Source organism: Pelodiscus sinensis, chromosome Z (assembly GCF_052426305.1).
Source record: "Pelodiscus sinensis isolate ZL-2025 chromosome Z, ASM5242630v1, whole genome shotgun sequence".
NCBI lineage: Eukaryota > Metazoa > Chordata > Testudines > Trionychidae > Pelodiscus > Pelodiscus sinensis.
Window position 1 is genome coordinate 7,261,674 of NC_143085.1, and position 20,397 is coordinate 7,282,070.

Below are 20,397 nucleotides of genomic sequence, written 5' to 3' on the forward strand. Positions count from 1 at the left end.
TATAATCTGCAGTTGTGTTAGGTGTCTGTAGATACAGCTCCTTTCTTTCCCTTGCTGAGATGCTTTGTATCTGTGTCTAAGCACATAGTTAATAGAAACAGTACTAGTAGATGGCACTGGGTTTTGTAGAAACAATAAAGCTTGTTGTTGTACACAGCAAATGGTAGTTTTTTTTTTCCAGATGCTCTCTCCTTTTTATATGGTCATTTTTTATTGTGAAAACACCCACAAACAATCACTGAAATTACAGAAGATGAATATGTTTCTGTCTGTGCAAATATTTGTCCCTGTGCGAGGAAAACTGTAAGCAGTGACTTATATCTTTCATCAAGAAGAATAGCCCTTGGAAACTCCTGATATTGATCTTATCAATTCATGGCAGGAAAAGCACATCCCATGTCTTTTGTTTCTGCAATTGCTTACGCTTTATCCATATGATGCAAGCATAGCGTGGCCCCATTTGAGATTAACAGTCGTTTATTAAGGACCCAACAAAAATTCCAGTACACTTTTCCCAAATGAACAGAAAAGAAATAATAATAATAAAAAGCCTGAATGCATGTGTCTTTATGGCAGATACAAGTTGATGAGGGTTAGAACTGGTGGTTATAAACACTGCCCTGCATTTAAGACAAGTATAAGAAACAATTAAGCTCCTTTATAGCTGCCTCCTCCACCCCAAGAAGGCATACACACATTCAGCCAGGAGTCAGAACTGTGTGGGTGGAAGGCTTGTCTTTGTATTGTTTTGGGCAAATGTTTACATGCCAAGGGAAGATGCACACAGCAACACATGCAGAAAGAAGCACCCAAAAGGAGAAGGAAGCTGCAAACACAGCCAGAACAAAGCACAGATGTGTGGTTCTGGAAAGGCCTAGAGAGAGAAAGAGAAAGCTGGCTAAAAGAGGTTTGGGGCTGGGAGCAAGAAAGTTATCTCCTATAGTTTGGGTCTACCCTGTATTCAGGGAAACAGGATTTTGTGAATTTATTGTAAATAAATAAGGTGTCTGAAGGTATCTGATTCTATCCTCAGTTTCTCCTCCTAAGTGGATCAACTTGAACAACCCCACATTTTTGTCCTTTTTCTTCTGAAGGGAGACCTACCCACATTTTTGGTTAGCAGCTCGGGCTATAAGGATTAAAAGAGTCTTTAGAGTGAGGATGGAGGACCCACCAATTTGGCAGTGTTTCAGGCCTGGGTGGCCAATGGGGACTGTGCCTTGTAAGGAAGGCCTACATCGGCCAGTCCCTCGTCCTTGTAACATATGTTAGAACTTGTACACTGGGGGATGGAGGGTGGGCTGTGCCTGCAGAAGGTTTTGCCAGGGAGAAGCAAGCACTAGCCTCATATTTTCAGCCTCTTCTGTCAAATTGCTGAAAGCTGCTGTCTCATTGGTGAGTATAGGTTCGGCTGTGTTCAGCACCCACATGCTTCACCACTTTTTCTCTCAGGGTTTCCTACAAGAGGCACTGAATGTGAGTGGTGCAGCCTTGCAGTGGCACATTCCTTTTTGGTATGGACTGAGTGAGGTTGCTGGGGCGGGAGAAGGAAGAGGCTGCTTGGACACTGGGGGTATGTCTAGACTACATGGCTCTGTCGACGGAGGCTGTAGATTTGTTTGTTCGGCAAAGGGAAATGAAGCGACGATTTAAATAATCGCGGCTTCATTTACATTTAAATGGCTGCCCCGTTCTGCCGATCAGCTGTTTGTCGGCAGATCGGGGCAGTCTGGACGCTCCCCTGCCGACATGAAAGCCCTTTATCGACCTCCCCGGTAAACCTCATCCTATGAGGCATAACGGGGAGGTTGATAAAGGGCTTTCAGGTTGGCGCGGGAGCGTCCAGACTAGCACGCTGAACCTACAAACAGCTGATCAGCTGTTTGTCAGCTCAGCACGGCAGCCATTTAAATTTAAATGGAGCCGCGATTATTTAAATCGTGGCTTCATTTCCCTTTGCTGATCAGCCTAATCTACATGGCTCCATCAATGGAGCCATGTAGTTTAGACACACCCTGGTTGTCAAACATGGCTGACAATCCTAGGACTGCCCAGCGTTACAGAACATACAGGACTAAATGAAGAGCAAGAGCAGTACATCAGGAAAGCAAAACACAGAAACAGAATGTTGCTGGGTTTCTTCCTTCCCCCTTTCGCGTGATTGAAATGGCTTCATATAAAAGTCTGTGTGGTTTTTTTTACAAATCAATAGAATGTAGGTCAGCCCCTTTTGTAGGGGTCCCGACTTCCAGTCACATTAAGGGACAGACTCGCCAAAATATTTAGGTGTCAAAAAAGCACAGATGCAGAGTAGGTGCCTAAATCCCCCTGCTTTCAATCCTGCTTAGGCACTCTGGAAAACCACTTGGTGCCTTGCCGAGTGACCTTGAGATTTTTCCCCCCTCAAAGCCTCTGAGCAAAGGCCCAGATTGTTCACTACCTTGCACTTTAATATTTTGTAATGTTAGGGCCAGATTCTGATTTCCATTACTTCGGTGCAAATCTGGGCTAACTACTGTCAGTGGAGTTTAGTTGGGATTTACCAGGGCAAATGAGACTGAAATCTAACCTTACTGAAGGACTTTTTGCAGTCTTCTTATGAGCTGCTCTTCCTGGCTGGGCACATTCACCATTGCTGTTCGTCAATCACTAATGACCTCTGAATATGTTAACACTAATGGGCCAAAACATATCAATTACATTATAGGAATCAGGTATAGCTCCATTGCTATTCCAGATTTACACCCTTGAAAATGAGAGCAGAATATGACCCAAGATTTTTAAACGAGGCATTTTGTATTCTTTCAGTCTTGCTAGGTGTCACCATTTGAGGCTTTTGCTGCACTTGGTAAAGCAGACACTTAGCTCCAAATTTTGCTCCTGATTATCCTAGTGTAAACCAAGAATAACTCCTCTCAGTTCCATAGACTTACTCTGACTTTACACTAGAATGACAGACAGAACAGAGTTCAACCCTTACTAGCCAGTCGTGGTAGTGACCTTTTACTGGATTATTTTATAAGCAATAATTAAAACTTACAGCTGCAGTGAAAACAGACCACAAGAGCCTCTTCACCCTGGACTGGGCAAGCAGCACCAACTGAGCCAGGCCATGCTTTGTTCTTAGTCTGGTTTCTTTTATTCCGAACCCTAATTTGTCCAAAGTGGTTTGCAAAAGACAAACTAATAATTAAAATAACAATAATTTTAAAAAATGAGCAACAAGGAAACTTAGGAAAGACACTTCCCACACACCATTGTGAATGTGATTAGTTAAAACCAAGTTTATTCTGCCTCTCAATGACAATTTTGTTATACCTGATAATAATGCAAGCTATAAAACAGTTGAGATGAGTGAAACAGTACCCAAAAATCATTAAGAAATGCTCAGAATGGGACAGTCCCTGGGATCATTGAAGTCAGTGGCACGCCGACTCCCAATTAGTTAAATTCTAACAATGTAAAACCTGAGTGAATCAACTGACTTTGGTGGAATGACTCAGGGTCATACTGGTGTCATTAAGACTAGAATTTACATCACTGACTTCAATGAAAAAAACAGAATTTGACCATCATGATGGCAGAAACAAAGAAAAAACTCCACAGTACAATTCTGCTAAAAACCTAACCTCAGTGCACAGAAAATACGCTCTGTTGTTGGATATGTGCTTTGATAGTTTCTGAATACTATCCCTTGGTAATAGCATGATTGTTCTCATTCCAGGCATGATTCTCCTCTTGCTTATGCCTGTGTCACACCAGTAAAATCCTATTGATTTCAATGCATTCGCTCCTGATTTACACCATTGCGAATGAGAGGAGAAGGGGCGTGAGTAGAAGCTGAAATAGTAACTGAAGCCAACAGAACTATGGTAAGTCAACGATTTACCTCAGTGGAAAAGGTGGCCCTCCTTGTTAACCACTTCATCCTTCTGGAGCACTGTTTATTTGGGTTACGCATGTGTGCTCTTAAGTTTTAAGCTAATAAAAATGAAGTTGTATTATCCTGGGTTCTGATATTTGTTTAGAGGCAGAATCTGTCCCTATAGGGTACAGCTGCATAGCTCATGGCCCACTCCTTAGGATTCAGATTTCAAGCCCTAGTTCTAGCTGCAACTTGAAAGCACTCTCTACACACCTATGTTTCCGGGGCTAGTGTGAGCCGAGCTAGGTTGAGAGGCTCTCTGCCCTGGAATGTGTAGACATCCCTCCTCCTGTGTGGAGGAGTACCTCGCACTGTAAGCAGGCCGTTGTATTATTACTCCAGTGCTACTCAGCGTCACTCAAGATGGCAGGATCTGTCTCTACCAAGTGCCCTGACATACAAACTAACATGGCAGAATGAGATGGTGAATCAGACACAAACACTAGTGAAGGTGGAGCACAATCCATTGAACTGATTTGCTAAAAAACCCCCACCATTAAAAATAGATTGACAAGCACATTAACTAATATGCAACTACTCTGCCAGAAAAAAAAAAAGAGCAAATGTTGTTCCAGACACAGAGCAGAAGAATTTTACAGGGGAAATACATTCAGGTGCAGAGGAGAGGAGCCAGTACATGTGATTCAACAAGAGAAGACAACAGATGTGAGAGAAAATGCGCATAAACTCACAAGAGATTTGTGTAATCAGAGATTTGACTGAAATCAGCCTTTGGGAGGTGAAAAAAAAAAACCCAAACAAGGGGAAAGACTAAAACACTCAGGATGACTCGGAAAGAACTCCAGGTTCAGGTGATACTGTGGCAGGTAAAAACTGACCATAAATTCATTATTTAGCATGATTCTATGCTGAGGCAATTTTAAAATATTGTACAAATCTTTCAGGGCCTAATCCAAAGCCCCATGATGTCAATGGGAGTCATACTACTAGCTTCACTGGGATTTGGATGAGGCCTTGAATCATGAGCTGTAAACAGTATAGACGAGTTGGTTTTGTGTCACTAAGTGCAGCCAGTGAACACCCATGGATCCAGGGTACACTCTATGTAAGAGAGAAAGAAAAGTCAGTCACTAAGGGCCAAGCACCCACAGTACAGTAGAACAGGAGGGTGTACATTGCTCTATGCCAAGATTATTTTAGAAATAAATAACTTTGCACATCTGGTCACACTGCTTTGATGTACTAACGTTGGACTATTAGTTTATCCACCAGCAACTTGCCTCTAGACGGGGATTTGGAGGGTCAAATCTAACAGTCTGGAATGAAGGATTTTTTCCCCCTTCTTCACACTTTTCCTTTCCAGAGATTTAGATGATGATAATCCTTCATGCTCAGTCCAGGTCTTCAGAGAGCATGCTGCAACGGCACAAAAATATGTGTTTTAGAGAGAGAGAGAGAGAGAGAGAGAAAGAGAGAGAGAGAGAGAGATCTACGTTTAAATTATTCATTCTGCAGGCCTAATGGATGCATTATTTAATGGCGCTTGTTCCTGTTAAGTAAACATCCCAGTGGATTAGTGGTTCAATACCTTTTGAATCAAAGCATTATGTTTCCATTGGCTTTGGTCTACTCTCAGTGAGGCCTGAATTTTTAATCAGGGTTACCTACATCAGCGGAGGCTAGCGGCTCCCGACTGCCAGGAAACAGTCTAACGTTTGTGAAAGGATCAGTCCTCATTTTCAAAAGAGCAAGAGGCGCTCTTCCTCCTTAAACTGTAAAGATCAGCCAGGCAAGAACATGGGTTTGCCAGTGACACCAATGTGTGATAGTGTGACAATGCATTATGGGTTGTCAAGGTCCTTATTCAGGGACTGATAGTTCCTCCGGTGGGAAGGAAAACTCAGAGAGTCCTCCCAGTTCATGTGTTGGGGGCAGGGCCAGCCTGCCCCTGCCGCCCTCCGCCCCCAAAGAAATGGCAGGCATGGCCCTCAGAGCTCAGAGCTCCTCCAAAGGTCTCCTGGAGATACCAGGATACTCAAACAAAAAACAGGACTATGTAGCACTTTAAAGACTAACAAGAATACTCAAGGGATGCTTGGCTGTCTGTTGCTATCGCTCCCTTTTCTCTGGACAAATTTCCATGTCTCCCCTGAGCAGCTGCCCCAGGAACTCTATAAAGGAGATTCCATGCATGGAGGAGGCACCTTCCTAAATAATAAATGCAGCCTCAGACTGTGTTTAATTGTTAGCAAATTTATAGCTGGGCACTGGGGAAGATTATGTCTGGTCCTCAATGGAAAGGGCAAAATGGAAAGGGTCCCTGCCATACACAAGTTGCAGGGAAACAGGTCATCAGTTTTTATTCAGTTCTTATTTGGGGAAATCATAGAATCATAGAACACTAGAAACTGGAAGGAACCTCAAGAGGTCATTGAGTCCAGTCCCCTGCCCTCATGGCAGGACCAAGCATCATCTAGACCATCCCTGATAGATGTCTATCTAACCTGCTCTTAAATATCTCCAGTGATGGAGATTCTACAACCTCCCTGGGCAATTTATTCCAGTGTTTAACCACCCTGACAGTTAGGAACTTTTTCCTAATGTCCAACCTAAACCTCCCTTGCTGCAGTTTAAGCCCATTGCTTCTTGTTCTATCCCCAGAGGCCAAGGAGAACAATTTTTCTCCCTCCTCCTTGTGACACTCTTTTAGATACCTGAAAACTGCTATCATGTCCCCCTCTGTCTTCTCCTTTCCATACTAAAAAAGCCCAATTCTTTCAGTCTTCCCTCATCCATCATGTTCTCTAGACCTTTAATCATTCTTGTTGCTCTTTTCTGGACCTTTTCCAATTTCTCCACATCTTTCTTGAAATGTGATGCCCAGAACTGGACACAGTACTCCAGCTGAGGCCTAACCAGCACAGAGCAGAGCGGAAGAATGACTTCTCATGTCTTGCTCACAACACTCCTGTTAATGCAGGCCAGAATCAAGTTTGCTTGTTTTGCATCCACATCACACTGTTGACTCATATTTAGCTTGGCATCCACTATGACCCCTAGATCCCTTTCTGCTGTACTCCTCCCGAGACAGTCGCTTCCCATTCTGTGTGTGTGAAATGAACTGTTCCTCCCTAAGTGAAACACTTTGCATTTGTCTTTATTAAACTTCATCCTATTTACCTCAGACCATTTCTCCAGATCGTCTAGATCATTTTGAATTATGACCCCATCCTCCAAAGCAGTTGCAACCTCTCCAAGCTTTGTATCATCTAGTACTTAATAAGCGTACTCTCTATGCCAATATCTAAATCGTTTATGAAGTTATTTAACAGAACCCATCACAAAACAGAGCCCTGTGGATCCCTACTTGTTATGCCTTTTCAGCAGGATTGTGAACCGTTAATCACTACTCTCCGAGAATGGTTATCCAGACAGTTATACACCCACCTTATAGTAACCCCATCTAAGTTGTATTTGCCTAGTTTATTGATCAGAATATCATGCAAGACCATGTCAAATGCCTTATTAAAGTCTAGGTATACCACATCCACCATTTCTCCCTTATCCACAATACTCATTATCCTATCAAAGAAAGCTATCAGATTGGGTTGACATGATTTGTTCTTTACAAATCCATGGTTGTTACCTATCACCTTATTATCTTCCAGGTGTTTACAGATGATTTCCTTAATTTTTTGCTCCATTATCTTTCCTGGCACAGAAGTTAAACTGACTGCTCTGTAATTTCCAGGGTTGTTCTTAAATCTGATGAGGCTGGAGAGAAGGCTACCTGAGAAGGGACACAGAGGATTCTCTGCAGTTCTCGGTACCTGGACAAAATTAAATAAGGACTTCCAAGATTGCCCTGTTTTGCTGGGGTACCCAATTTGTGCCCAATGGGGTTTCATTGTCAATCTGCCAAGACATAGGGCAATGTTTATGGAAAACAGAGCAGGATGCAGCCAGCCTCATCTTCTATATAGAGATGCAGGCTGCCAAGTTCACAAGTCTGGGCATTCGGGCTACATAGGCCACTCTATTAATAAATAGGGATGTCTCAGGCCATATTGTAGGATGCCTGTTTGCCTGTCTGCAATCTTTGTGCCTAAGACTGGAAGCTCTCTGAGGAAAGGGCTGCCTTCAGTGTCCAGCACAGCGGAGCCCTGGTCTCTGCCTACGGCTCCTAGGTGCTACAGGAATGCAAATAAATAATAATAAATTACCAAACTTTGCAGACCCTGCCCTAGGTGTGTTCTTTACTCTCCTGTCAGAATCCTGATAACATTAGCCTCAGAGTGTTCTTGCAACACTGTCATTTGGTTCATACATACCTTTAACATAATGACTGTGGGATGGGAAAAGGTATTTGTGGAGGCAGGGCCAGATTAAGTTGGGGGCTAGCCAGGCAGCTGCCTGGGACACCAACGTATGGGGGGCGCCTGATGGCAGCTGAAAGGGACACCACGCGCCCGGCCACATGGTGCCCCTTAGAGCTACAATCAGGCCCCGGGGGCGGAGCCGTGCATGTGTCACACGCCCGCTGCCCGGGGTGCAGGAATGGCTCGAGTCGGCCCTGGTGGAGGGATGGATGTGCGGATAATGTCATGGTGACACCAGTGGTGAAGGAGGTAGCATGGTCGAACAGAACGGCGAGTGAAAAGTTCTGGGTTCTGTTCCTACCTCTGCCACAGACCCGCTGTGTGGCTGCAGGCAAGTCATGTCATCTCGCAACTCCTTAATTTACCCTTTCTGGCACATGGAGAATATAATAATATTGATACTGACAGGGTTACTAGGGGAATGTTTACATAGCCCACGGCAGTGAGCCTCTCCGCCTGGGTCAAGGGATGCATGCTCGCACTCTAAAAATATCTCTGCTGATAACACTTTGAAGTTGCTGAACCTGGGAGCCACCCTGAGCAGCAACTTCAGAGCGCTGTCCATGCAGCTATTTTTGGAGTGCTTGGGTAAGTTCAGCAAGACCAGAGTCTGCCAGCTCACTGCCACAGGCTGCATGGACCGTGCGCCATGATGACGCTTTGTTCCCTCATGATTGTATAAGATATTGAGATCCGCGAGTGGAAAATGTGATGGAAGTATGATTGGGATGTGTCTTTTCCTTCTCAAGAGTAATTCATAAAAGAGTAGGAAAAGCAATCAGTATGCACTGTGCCCAGCAAATTGCATAGCTGTTTAATCCTGCTCCTTCCATCAGAGATTGCCTAACACCAAATCATACTGTCTGTGGGATCTCTAAGGCCCGGGGAATGTTCAAAAGAAAAGGAAGGTCTGGTACTTTCAGTGGTTTTGGAAAGCTTGACTGTTGCTGTATTTTCCTTATGAAGATATAGCAACAGATAAGAGAGCTTTCAGGAAGTAACCTAGGAGAAAGGGTTACTTCCCGAAAGCTCTTTGGGACTTGCATGGGGTGAAGCTCCCTCCAAGCAGAGATTTAAAAAGGAAGAGTTGAAAGGTCACACCCCTCTGCATGAATGTTAAAATACCCTAACAGTTGGGATGAAATTCCAAAGGAGCTGAATACAGACTGCCCTCCTCCTGTGTGCGTCCTCCGGCTGGTAACTTGACCGGCTTCTTGGCAGCAGCTCCGTTCTTGACAAATTGGGAGGATGAGCTGTTGATGTGAATGAAATGGGCTCTGAGTGCCTGGCCATTGGCAGGAACAGCTTGCATCCTTTCCTTTTAGTACTTTGGCCATCCCTCCTCACCCTCAGGCAGTCTGTGTTTCACAGTCAGGGATATACAGCTGGGTGAGTGTTTTTACTTTGCTGTATCAGTGCTTCATGGTTCTCCACATTTCTATTCAGCTCTCTCCAATGTACTTTGATTACTGGATCTCTTGGGAGATCCATATCAAAGAACTGGTCATGTTTCAGTGCTTAATGGGAAAACAAAATAAATCTGATCTCTAGCTCTGTGCCCAACAGCACCCTCATCACCACTGGTATGTACATGTTAGAGTCAAACTGAAGTGGTTTTACAAATAAACTTTAAAAGGCTATTTTTTTTTAAAAAAAATCACAGTTTACTCACAGAATCGGGAGCAAGGGATTGGGGGCTCCCACTGGCTCACAGAATAAACATGACAAATGAATATGCTTTTAAAAAACAAAACACTGGGAAATGGCAGAATCCCACATTTCACTATTGGAATCTGAGAACAGGCGACTGAGTTCTCACTGAAGCTAGTGAGACCGGAATGAAATCCGTAGCCGCCTTGACTCCCACAGCTGTCAGACCCTCTGCTCCACAGAGCAAGGTCTCTGTCACCTGCACCAAAGGAAAATCCCTGTTTGCTCTAGTTGGGACAGAGATTAGAGTTTTGCTAGGCTGCACCAAAGTTGGTGGAAAGATTCATTGGCCTCAGTGGACTGTAGCTCAAGCCCATTACAGCACAGTTATAGCTAAATCACAGTGAGTAGTATATCTCCCAACACTGTTTAGTCTTCACAGGTATTGGCTCCTGCAGAGCAAACACAACTTTTTTCACTTAAGCCTTGTCAGATAAAATGCCTTTAGCTTCACACTTGGGGCTAAACTCGGTGGTGAGGTAAGCAGTGGTTTAAGTTACGTTTTAGCAAGTCGGTGTGAGTGTCAGTTACATACCGAAGGAGTGGAAGGGGTAGTGTACGCAGAGAAGGAAACTCACAGCAGACGGTACAAGATATAGCAAGGAAGATCCTTCTTTATCCTACAGCTTTTGTTAGGCCTTTTGTACATTGGGACTAGCCCCAATTCAGTAGTCAATGTGGTTCAACTGGCACTGGCTTCAAAGCATAGACCAAAGTTTGCTCCAATGGAGATAATCAAGTCCTAGGTGTGTGCAATTAATTCAATGGTGACAATATCAATCATGAAAATATGGAAACCAAAACTCAACATTTTATTTGGCATAACTACAAGTAAGCTACAGATTTCAATGGGGCTATAGGAACATACATCATAAGGTCCATGTAGCCCAGTACCCTGTCTTTCAATAGTGGCCAATAGTAGGAGCTTTTGAGGGACAAATCAGAACAGGAAATCATTAAGTGATCCATCCTCTGTCACCCATTCCCAGCTTCTGACAAACAAGGCTAAGGATACCACCCCTGACATTGATGGACCTATCCTCCATGAATGTATCTAGGTTTTGGAACCCTATTATAATTTTGGCCTTCACAACACTGTAATGATTTATATGAGGCTGGGATTGGGTCAAATGAGATCTTCAATCTTCTCTAGAGTTACCCAGTGAATTGAGAAACTAAATGCAACATCATGCAGTTATGTCTGTATTCTGCTAAAGATTTGGGATCTAAACACTTTGTTCCTTTTTTTTTTTTTCCATGCAACATTTAAAGGTGAGTCTAAGCAGGCATCATTCAACACTTACTAGCTGTGAAATTCATTAACTCAGCTAAAGTCAACCCCAGAGCTTGGCTAATTCCTGGGCAGATGGAGTGCTGGTTCAGAAACTTCTAACTGTGGGGTGCTTTAGCCTCTCAGGTTATTCACCCCACCTCCTTACCTTCAAGACATCTCTTATCCTGTCTTGGCTGTCCTTGTCTCTCCCAGGGTGGGTAGGGCAGGGCTCAAACTTGCCACCCTCTGGTCCCCTGGCAAATGCCCTTTCTGTAAACCACTAAGCTAGGAAATTATTTCAAAATAACTTTTTTCGAAATAATAGCTCTTGAAATAACTATTTTGAAATAGCGTCCACACTACAGGGAAGCCTCAAAATTAATTCAAGGCAGACTCCCTTAATGAGGACATGCTACCTCCTCTTACAGCCCCAGGAGGGTAATTACTTTCAATGGAGTAATTACTAAGGCGTAATTACTTTCAATGACTCTGGGGAGTAGCTATTTCTAAATAGCAGCAGTGGAGTCCTATTTTGAAATAACCATTTTGAAATAAGCGTTATTTCTTGTGGAAAGCAGGAGTTGTTATTTTGAAAGAACCAAACTGTTATTTTGGGAGATGCTCTGCTTGTTATCTGGAAATAAAGGGAGTTATTTTGAAATAACACCTTCGTGTAGACCAGAGCTTAGTGTCCTATTAAACATCATGTTTAGAAATGTCATACTCCCTTCACCAGGCTATGCCTCGTCCTGCCTGTCAGATCTTATTTCCCAACATCAAATGGATGTTTCCCACATGTCCTTGCCATGGAGTGTCCACTCTGCACATGGCTTCAAGAGCCAAAGTCAGCCCATTAACTGGCAGGCTGTGGCTGGAGGGGAGCTAGGGACTGGCAAGGCCAAATGGCTGGGGGTGGAGCCGGGACAGGCACATAAAGAGAAGTAGTTGGTGGGAGGAGGAGGGCTGCAAGGAGTAGCTGAGCCGCCTCTTCCAAGAGGAGAGGGGAGGGGAGGTGGCTCCGTACAAGGAGGAAGGTCAGGCAGAACGTGCACCCTGCGATCCCACCTTGCACTATGGACTCTGGCAAGTAGCTGAAAGGGGAAGTAGCCCTGGGGAATGGAAGGGGCCCCAGTGGTAACCCAGGAGTGGGTCGGACAACAGGGCAGAAAAGTAGGAAAGAGCCGAGAGAAAGAGCAACAAGGTTGGACCTTTCGCATATAATGGTGGCTGGGCGTAGCATCCCTGGACTGCAGCCCAGACTAGTGGGTGGGTCTGGGTTCCCCTGCCAGTCACTGGTACGTGGCACACACCGAACAGTCAATCACAGGACTGCCTGGGACAATTGGTCGAGAGGCCTGGGACAGTTTGGGATGGGAACACTGTGCGATCTGGCCAGAGGACCAAATGATGAAGAGAGAATGACCTGAATCCAGAAAGAAGAGAGACTGAGGGACAAGCAAGCAACCAAATCAGGAAGCCTCAGTACAGTTGAGAGTTAGTCCCCAGACAAGTGATGGAACGAGGAGCCCCAGCAGTAAGAAGTGAGCCCCATTATGGTCCCTTCAAGAGAAAGTGCTGTCCTTACAGAGCAGCTTCTGCTCTGAGCGACACCTGCAAGTCCAGAGCTTGGCTCGGTACCTGCCTCCTGGTAAAGCGTAACCATGAAAACCGGCTCTAGACATTTCCCACCATACTTGGGCCAGCCTCCCTGCGGTTGGTTCCTCAGGGCTCAGAGGGATTGAATATTCAGGCTATGCAGAGAAGGGCAGGGTTCCTCTGAGGGTAGCAGCTCACTGAAACATAAAGAGCTCGTCTCTCTTCTGAATCTACCAGTCCCCCTGATCTATTTTCAGTCTGCTGGCATGCTGCAGTTCTTCCCAACTTTTGCCTGATCTTTCATCTGCAGGAGCCCAAGGTCCTTGCACAAAACGCAGAATTGTAAGGCCCGGGGGCAGCCTGATTCTGCAGGTCCAGGTCCATAGGAGGCCGCAGTCTGTCACAGAGAATGGCAAACTATTGTGCTCCTAACAGCCACGCTCCATACCAGTGGCCAGAAAATTCAAGAGGAATTCCAAAAACACCCACTAAATCTCTTTCCCTGCTGAAGTTAAGGTATCAAATAGCAAGCAGGGTGAAGAAACTCCCCTTTTAAAGTTGAAGTGGAATTCCCTGAGTAATACCAATATTTCCCTTAGCAGGGCTTAGAACTGGCCAACCTATCAATTTTGCTTTATTGCTTATGGTCTGTTTTGGTTATTTTTTGTTGTTGTTGCTCTGCTCTGGGTCCTAGAGAAGGGGGCAGCTCTTCCTTCTCACCCTTTGTGGTGGTTTTATTTATATGAAACACTTCCCAAGTATTTAATGTAGCAATTACAGGAGCTGGTTCCCAGCTGGCAGGCAGCAGCTCAGCAGCGAAGGCCCTTTGGACTGGCTTCGGGTGGCAGCACATGACCTCACTTGGAGCCTCCTGCTTGTGTTACAGAAACACAGCAGCAGGGCTGGATAATAGTACCAATTTCCCGGCACTATTGGGGGTGCAAGAAGCTGTGGGCATGATCCTCTCCACCCCATCCCTCTGTGCCAACTTTTCTGTGCACAGTGGGTGTGAAACTGCTTGACTCAGAACCGCAGCCGCACTCTGTGCACATGGCAGATGGTGATATGAGGGGGCAGTAGGAGAAGCCAGGCCTGGAGCCCAAACAGCAGTGGAAGACTCCTATCCAAGGCCACATGCCCAAGAAGCTCCAAGTGGACTGGGATCAGATTCCATTCCCAGGGTTTATTGGCTGCCAGCACCGATGTTCCTTCTAATTTTTTCCACCCATGTGCAGAATAAATTTTGCTATGTGCACCACCAATAGAAACACATGCTATAGTCTGTGGGCACTCTGCTAATTAGCTGGGCAGTATTGGAATGTCTCCTGGGCAGCTGCCCAATGACTCAGCTTCCAGGGAATGCTGACCAGGACTATATTCAGGTAGCGCCTGTATGAGTAGCTATGGGGCCTATAGAGATCCAAGATATCCTTCATTGAGCCAGTTCACAAAGCTGCCCTGGTTCCAGTTGGCAGGGGTGCTGTCTGTCCCCACAGGGAGCAGGGATCTGGTCACTCTGTGCTTGGAGCACATCTGTCTGCCTTGCAGGAAGAGAAGAACTGTGCATTTACCCAAGCCCAGGGTGAACTTGCCTCCCGGGGAGCAGCCACTGCCCATTCAGCGTAACTGCTTCTTGAGCTTATTATGGGGTCACCTAACTGTCTTGACGGAGTACTCCTCCCCTGTCTCCTCTGCAGCCAGGCTGGGCTGTTGTCCCAGGAGTCAGAGAACTTCAGCACAGAGAGATGCAGGTCCCAGTGGAACTCCGGCAGAGCTGGGGTTTGAACCAGAGCCTGCCAAGTGTCAGACTAGTGAGGGCAGGGATTGGGGCTACAGGAAGTGAGATGTAGGGAGGAGTGATCAGTGGGGTCCACGCCCGGAGAAATGGTTTGAGGTAAACAGGATGAAGTTTAATAAGGACAAATGCAAAAGTACTCTGCTTAGGAAGGAACAATCCGTCTCACACATACAGAATGGGAAGCGACTGTCTAGGAAGGAGTACGGCAGAAAGGGATCTAGGGGCCATAGTGAACCACAAGCTAAATATAAGTCAACAGTGTGATGCTGTTGCAAAAAAAAGCCAACATGATTCTGGGATGCATTAACAGGAGTGTTGTGAGCGAGACACGAGAAGTCATTCTTCCGCTCTACTCTGCGCTGGTTAGGCCTAAGTTGGAGTATTGTGTCCAGTTTTGGGCATCACATTTCAAGAAGGATGTGGAGAAATTGGAGAAGGTCCAGAGAAGAGCAACAAGAATGGTGAAAGGTCTAGAGAACATGATGGATGAGGGAAGACTGAAAGAATTGGGCTTGTTTAGTTTGGAAAGGAGAAGACTGAGAGGGGACACGATAGCAGTTTTCAAGTACCTAAAAGGGTGTTACAAAGAGGAGGGAGAAAAACTGTTCTCCTTGGCTTCTGATGGTAGGACAAGAAGCAATGGGCTTAAACTGCAGCAAGGGAGGTTTAGGTTGGACATGAGGAAAAACATCCCAACTGTCAGGGTGGTGAAACACTGGAATAAATTGCCCAGGGAGGTTGTAGAATCTCCATCACTGGAGGTATTTAAGAGCAGGTTAGATAGACACCTGTCAGTGAGGATTTAGATGGTGCTTGGTCCTGCCATGAGGGTAGGGGACTGGACTCGATGATCTCTCAAGGTCCCTTCCACTTCTAGAATTCTAGGATTCTGTGTCCTGTAGTTAATTGGAAGTTCAATACTTGTCATTGTTTTGTACTGGAATGGAATTTTCCTCACTTCCCCCTCTACCATTGCTACCATCATTACCTCCAATTTTCCATTATTAGGATTTTCCAGCCTGAATTTTTAGGCCAGCTGAGGATGGCCTGGTAGTGTATAACATTGGAGCCTTCCTATAACTCTGATCCAACCATTGGCCAAGGGGCTTGCTTCCTCTCCTGTGGGCCTGGGCACATGTTTATGTCGAGGGACTGTGGGCGAGGGAGAGGAAGAGAAGATGTTGAAACAAATCGATAACTGTGGCAGGGATTATGAAGAGGCCTAATGGAGATGGGTGGAATACAAAAGGGAGTTAGGGACCTTTGAAAATTCCTGTCATAAAGTGCAAATCTCCAGATGGTTTTAATCCAAGGCATTTTGAAAGGACTTAAGCATGAAGGGGCTGGACCACGACCAAAACCAGAGACTTGTTAAATTGGCAAATGGACCAGAGAGTAGCAAATATGGTAGTACTCTTAAAAAGGTGGTAGGAGTGATCCTGAGTATTACAGATCAGTTAGGACAAGAACAGGTAAGTTGGATGATGAAATAATTAATTATAAAACACTGAGCCAAACATACATATCAGCCTCGCTTCTGTAAGGAAAAGTTACTGCTCTTTAATCTGTTCAAATGCTTTTTAGGAGCAAAATAGTGGGTTAGGTATAGTTTACCCAAGTTTTATTAATGCCCAAGTGAAATCCTTCACAAGCTCTTCAGGAAGCCAAGTCATCATGAGAAGTGCTGTCAGTGGTTAGAAATTGGCTACAAGACAATAAACCAAGAGGAGGAATTTTGCAGGAGGTTAGTCATAGGGCAGCCCAATGGATACATAATGATACTTGTTACTAAATATCTAGAAAGGAGATTAACCATAAGGGGCAAAATTTACTGTTAACCAAAATCATTCGGTTATTTACTTATTCCCACAATAAAAGAACTAGGGGTCACCAAATGAAATTAATAGGCAGCAGGTTTAAAACAAATAAAAGGAAGTTTTTCTTCACTCAGCGCACAGTCAACCTGTGGAACTCCTTGACAGAACAGGGTTCAAGAAAGAGCTAGATAGATTCATGAAGGTTAGGTCCATCAATGGCTGTTAGCCAGGATGGGTAGGAATGGTGTCCCTAGCCTCTGTTACTGGAGACAGGAGAGGGATCACATGAGGATTCCCTGTTGTGATCCCTCCCTCTGGGGCATCTGGTATTGGCCACTGTCGGCAGACAGGATACTGGGCTAGATGGACCTTTGGTCTGACCCAGTATGACCATTCTTATGTTCTTATTCAGGCTAGTCACATCTCACAAAGAGTGAAGAACTGAATAGTTTGCTGACAAGGAGACAACATGACAACAAGTGGTATCCAGTACTGCTATACACAAGTTAATGCACACTAGAAAGTACAAGTGCAGCTACTTGTACATGCTGCCATATTAACTGTGACCTGTCAGAAAAACAATACACATCCTAGTGCACAGCTCAGTGAATACATCCATAGCAGAAGCCAACAAATAAAGCAAACACCAGGCTACTTTGCTCCAGTACAAAGGGGCCTTAAAGTCAGCATAAAAGCTATTTTCCCCACACTGGTCCTTTTCTGTGATGAGTTGTAAATGAGAACCAGGCTGCAGGTGGCTGGAGGGATTAAGAGTGAGACAGATAATAGGGAGATTATTATAATGCTATTATGTACATCATTGTTACACTGTCTGCTGAAATACTGTGGGCACCCTCATCTTGAAAAGTGGCTAGTGTTAAATAGAAATGGTTCAAAGAAAGGCAACAAGGATGAGTAGATTAGGTTACCAGATTAGGAAATGAAGGTTGGGAAGTGAAAAAGAAGTGGCTATTGCAAAAGGTCAGGTTGGTGGTTTCTGTTTGCACATTCTCATTATACAAGAAGGTCTGTGTCTAGACTGGCAAGTTTTTCTGCAAAAGCAAGTGCTTTTGCGGAAAAACTTGCCAGCTGTCTACACTGTCCGCTTGAATTTCCGCAAGAGCACTGACGATCTCATGTAAGAAATCAGAGTTTCTTGCGGAAATACTGTGCTGCTCCAGTTTGGGCAAAAGTCCTTTTGCGCAAAAGCTTTTGTGCAAAAGGGCCAGTGTAGACAGCTCAGATTTGTTTTGCACAAAAAAGCCCCGATCGCGAAAATGGCGATCGGGGCTTTTTTGCGCAACAGCGCGTCTAGATTGGCACGGATGCTTTTCCGCAAAAAGTGCTTTTGCGGAAAAGCATCCGTGCCAATCTAGACACTCTGTTCCGAAAATGCTTTTAATGGAAAACTTTTCCGTTAAAAGCATTTGCGGAAAATCATGCCAGTCTAGACGTAGCCAAAGGAGAAGAGCTATTGCTTCAGTCAAAAGATTCCTTGATGATGAGCAAGGGGAGGGGAAGAAATGGAGAGGCCGGGCAGATAGGGAGAAGAGGGAACCCAATGAACCATACTGCCTTAATCTGTGAACCTAATCAGATTTCAAGACAAGCAAGGCCAGATGGGGAGATTGTTTGGACAGGTGATCTCTAAGGAAACTCTTTGTTTTGACTCAGTACAAGAGTCAATTTCTCAGTATCTTGCTAAAAGCACTGAGCTGCTGGAGTTCTCTCTTCCAGTGAGCTACATCATTACGCCCCTGTCCCCCTAGCACTTTTCATACACAGAGGTGTGCTGCCCCCAGTCTCTTATGTAACGGCAATCTGTTTCCTTAACTTCTCGCGTCAGTCATTTTTCTGTCTCAAGTGGTTGTGCACTGTTAAATGGCCACTGCATTCCACTCCCCATAGATGGCCATGCTTCAGTAGTGAAAGAGGTGCTCTCACTTTACAGGTTGTAAACAGGCTTGTAAAACACTTGGGATGCTTTGGGGAAGGAAGGGGCTCTGTAGAGGGTAGCTAAGAATAAACAGATTTAACTGGGAGGAATGCACATTGCTAAACAGAAAAAGAACAAATTATTGCCCAGCCTGAAGAGAATATATTGTTGTACTAATTATTTCTGGCCTGTTCTCATTGTAAACTTTCCTCTGCCTGGGAAAATCACTTTAGAATGACATTAGGGCTACAAGGCAATGAAAATCAGGTGGTTGCTTTTGGGCATGATTATTGTTAATTAATACAAAAAAAATGGTTCAGTAATCACATCTCTACTCCTGTCTGACAGATGTTACAGGAGACGCAGTATCTCTTTTCTGATCCTAAGAGTTGTATGTGGTGTTTTTTTTTCTTTTTTTTTTTACACACTAGAATTTTGCATCTGAGGAGCGAATGCCTTTCATTTTACAGGAAGGGAAACTGAGGCATGGGTAATAAGTGACTTTCTTAGGGATCCCAGAGGGATCCCAAAATAGCTATTCTGTGACTTTTGCGCATGTCCATTATTTCATAGTATAATGGGCTTGCTATTTCAATGTCCCTGTAAACCTTATTCCACAATGAGTAAGGGACGTTTCAGAAGAGCAATTTATTTCTAAATAAGTGCTATGTAGACAGTACCAAATTTCAAAATAAGCTATTTCAAAATTGATTTGAAATAAGCTACACAATTTGCATAGCTCAAATTGCATAGTTCATTTCGAGCTAGGGGTGCAGTATAGACACATCCAGTAAGTAAGGTTAGAGGCGAACCCAGTATGCCTAACACCCAGTTCTCTGTTTTAACCATGAGACAGCATCACCTCCTTTAATTCTAAATAACAAAAAAATTCTCTTTTAGTTGATGAGAGTGAACCCATGAATTAGAACATGAAAATTGTGAAGAGTGTCAATCAGTCATAGTCGTCAATCTCTTATAATGGAACTCCTGTTCAAGGAGGAACGACTTGTATTGGAAATGACTAAGCTTTGCTTACCGTTGTGAAGTGTACTACGCAGTAGATCCCAATAATCAGAAGGCCGATGATGATTGATGCAACAGCAACCCAGAGTGCATTGCGGCCCAGTCTTCTTGATCCTTCTATGTCTCCTTGACTATAACTATTTAAAGCCTGCAGAACAAAGACAGAGTTTGAGACTATTATTAGACAATTCACTCCTCCCCTTTGTTCCACTGATTTCCATTAAGTTTAGCTCCCTGCCTTTGGGATCATATACAAGACTTCACAATACTAAACACTGTCTGTAGAATACATATTTATACTCAAAGCACTTCAGTGTAACATGGGATTATGGTTTCCAGTTTTTCTGTTTTCATAAATTTTCAGGGCTTATTCTTGGCTATCTTCAGTCTCAACTGTCAAACTCTAAAGTCTTTGTCAACACAAACATTAATCCGGAATGAGATAGCTTGTGAATTTAAAGTGGAATAATTATTCCTGTTTTACTCCATGTGTTGTTTTAGAATAAGAATGCCGTATTCCAAATTCATTTAAGCCATTTTGTTATCCACACATGGAGTTAATCAGCATAGTTAAGCGGTTACCGCTAGACCAGACTAACTGCCTAGGCAGACAAGCCTTCATCTCAATGAGTAGCTACACCTAAGTCATCAACTGAGTCAAGTCTCCTCACTTTCACTCCCAAGTGTTACTGACTTGCATCATCCTAGAAAATCCCCTTTTTAAGATTTATTTGAATTGTGATTTTCACCTGAGTAGAAACGGGTTGTTTCATTAGCAATGAAATAGCCCCCAAAGTTAAAAGAAAACTAGCATCTCAGGTATTGTTTACACTTAGGCTATGTCTACACTGGCATGATTTTCCTGAAATGCTTCTAATGGAAAAGTTTTCCGTTAAAAGCATTTTCGGAAAAGCGCGTCTAGATTGGCAGGACGCTTTTCCAGAAAAGCACTTTTTGCGGAAAAGTGTCCATGGCCAAT

General features: G+C 44.2%; 1 protein-coding gene across 1 annotated transcript in view; it reads right to left on the minus strand.

Annotated features, from left to right (window-relative positions):
- Window positions 1-1,995: 1,995 nt before the first annotated feature.
- The window catches only part of TMEM233 (transmembrane protein 233), a 38,884-nt gene continuing 20,482 nt past the window's right edge, over window positions 1,996-20,397 (minus strand). The window contains exons 2-3 of the mRNA XM_075898137.2: window positions 19,432-19,566; window positions 1,996-5,302 (exon numbers count right to left, since the gene is read on the minus strand). Coding sequence (XP_075754252.1) covers window positions 5,291-5,302; window positions 19,432-19,566 — 147 coding nt within the window. The 3' untranslated portion in view covers window positions 1,996-5,290. The remainder of the gene's footprint in view (window positions 5,303-19,431; window positions 19,567-20,397) is intronic.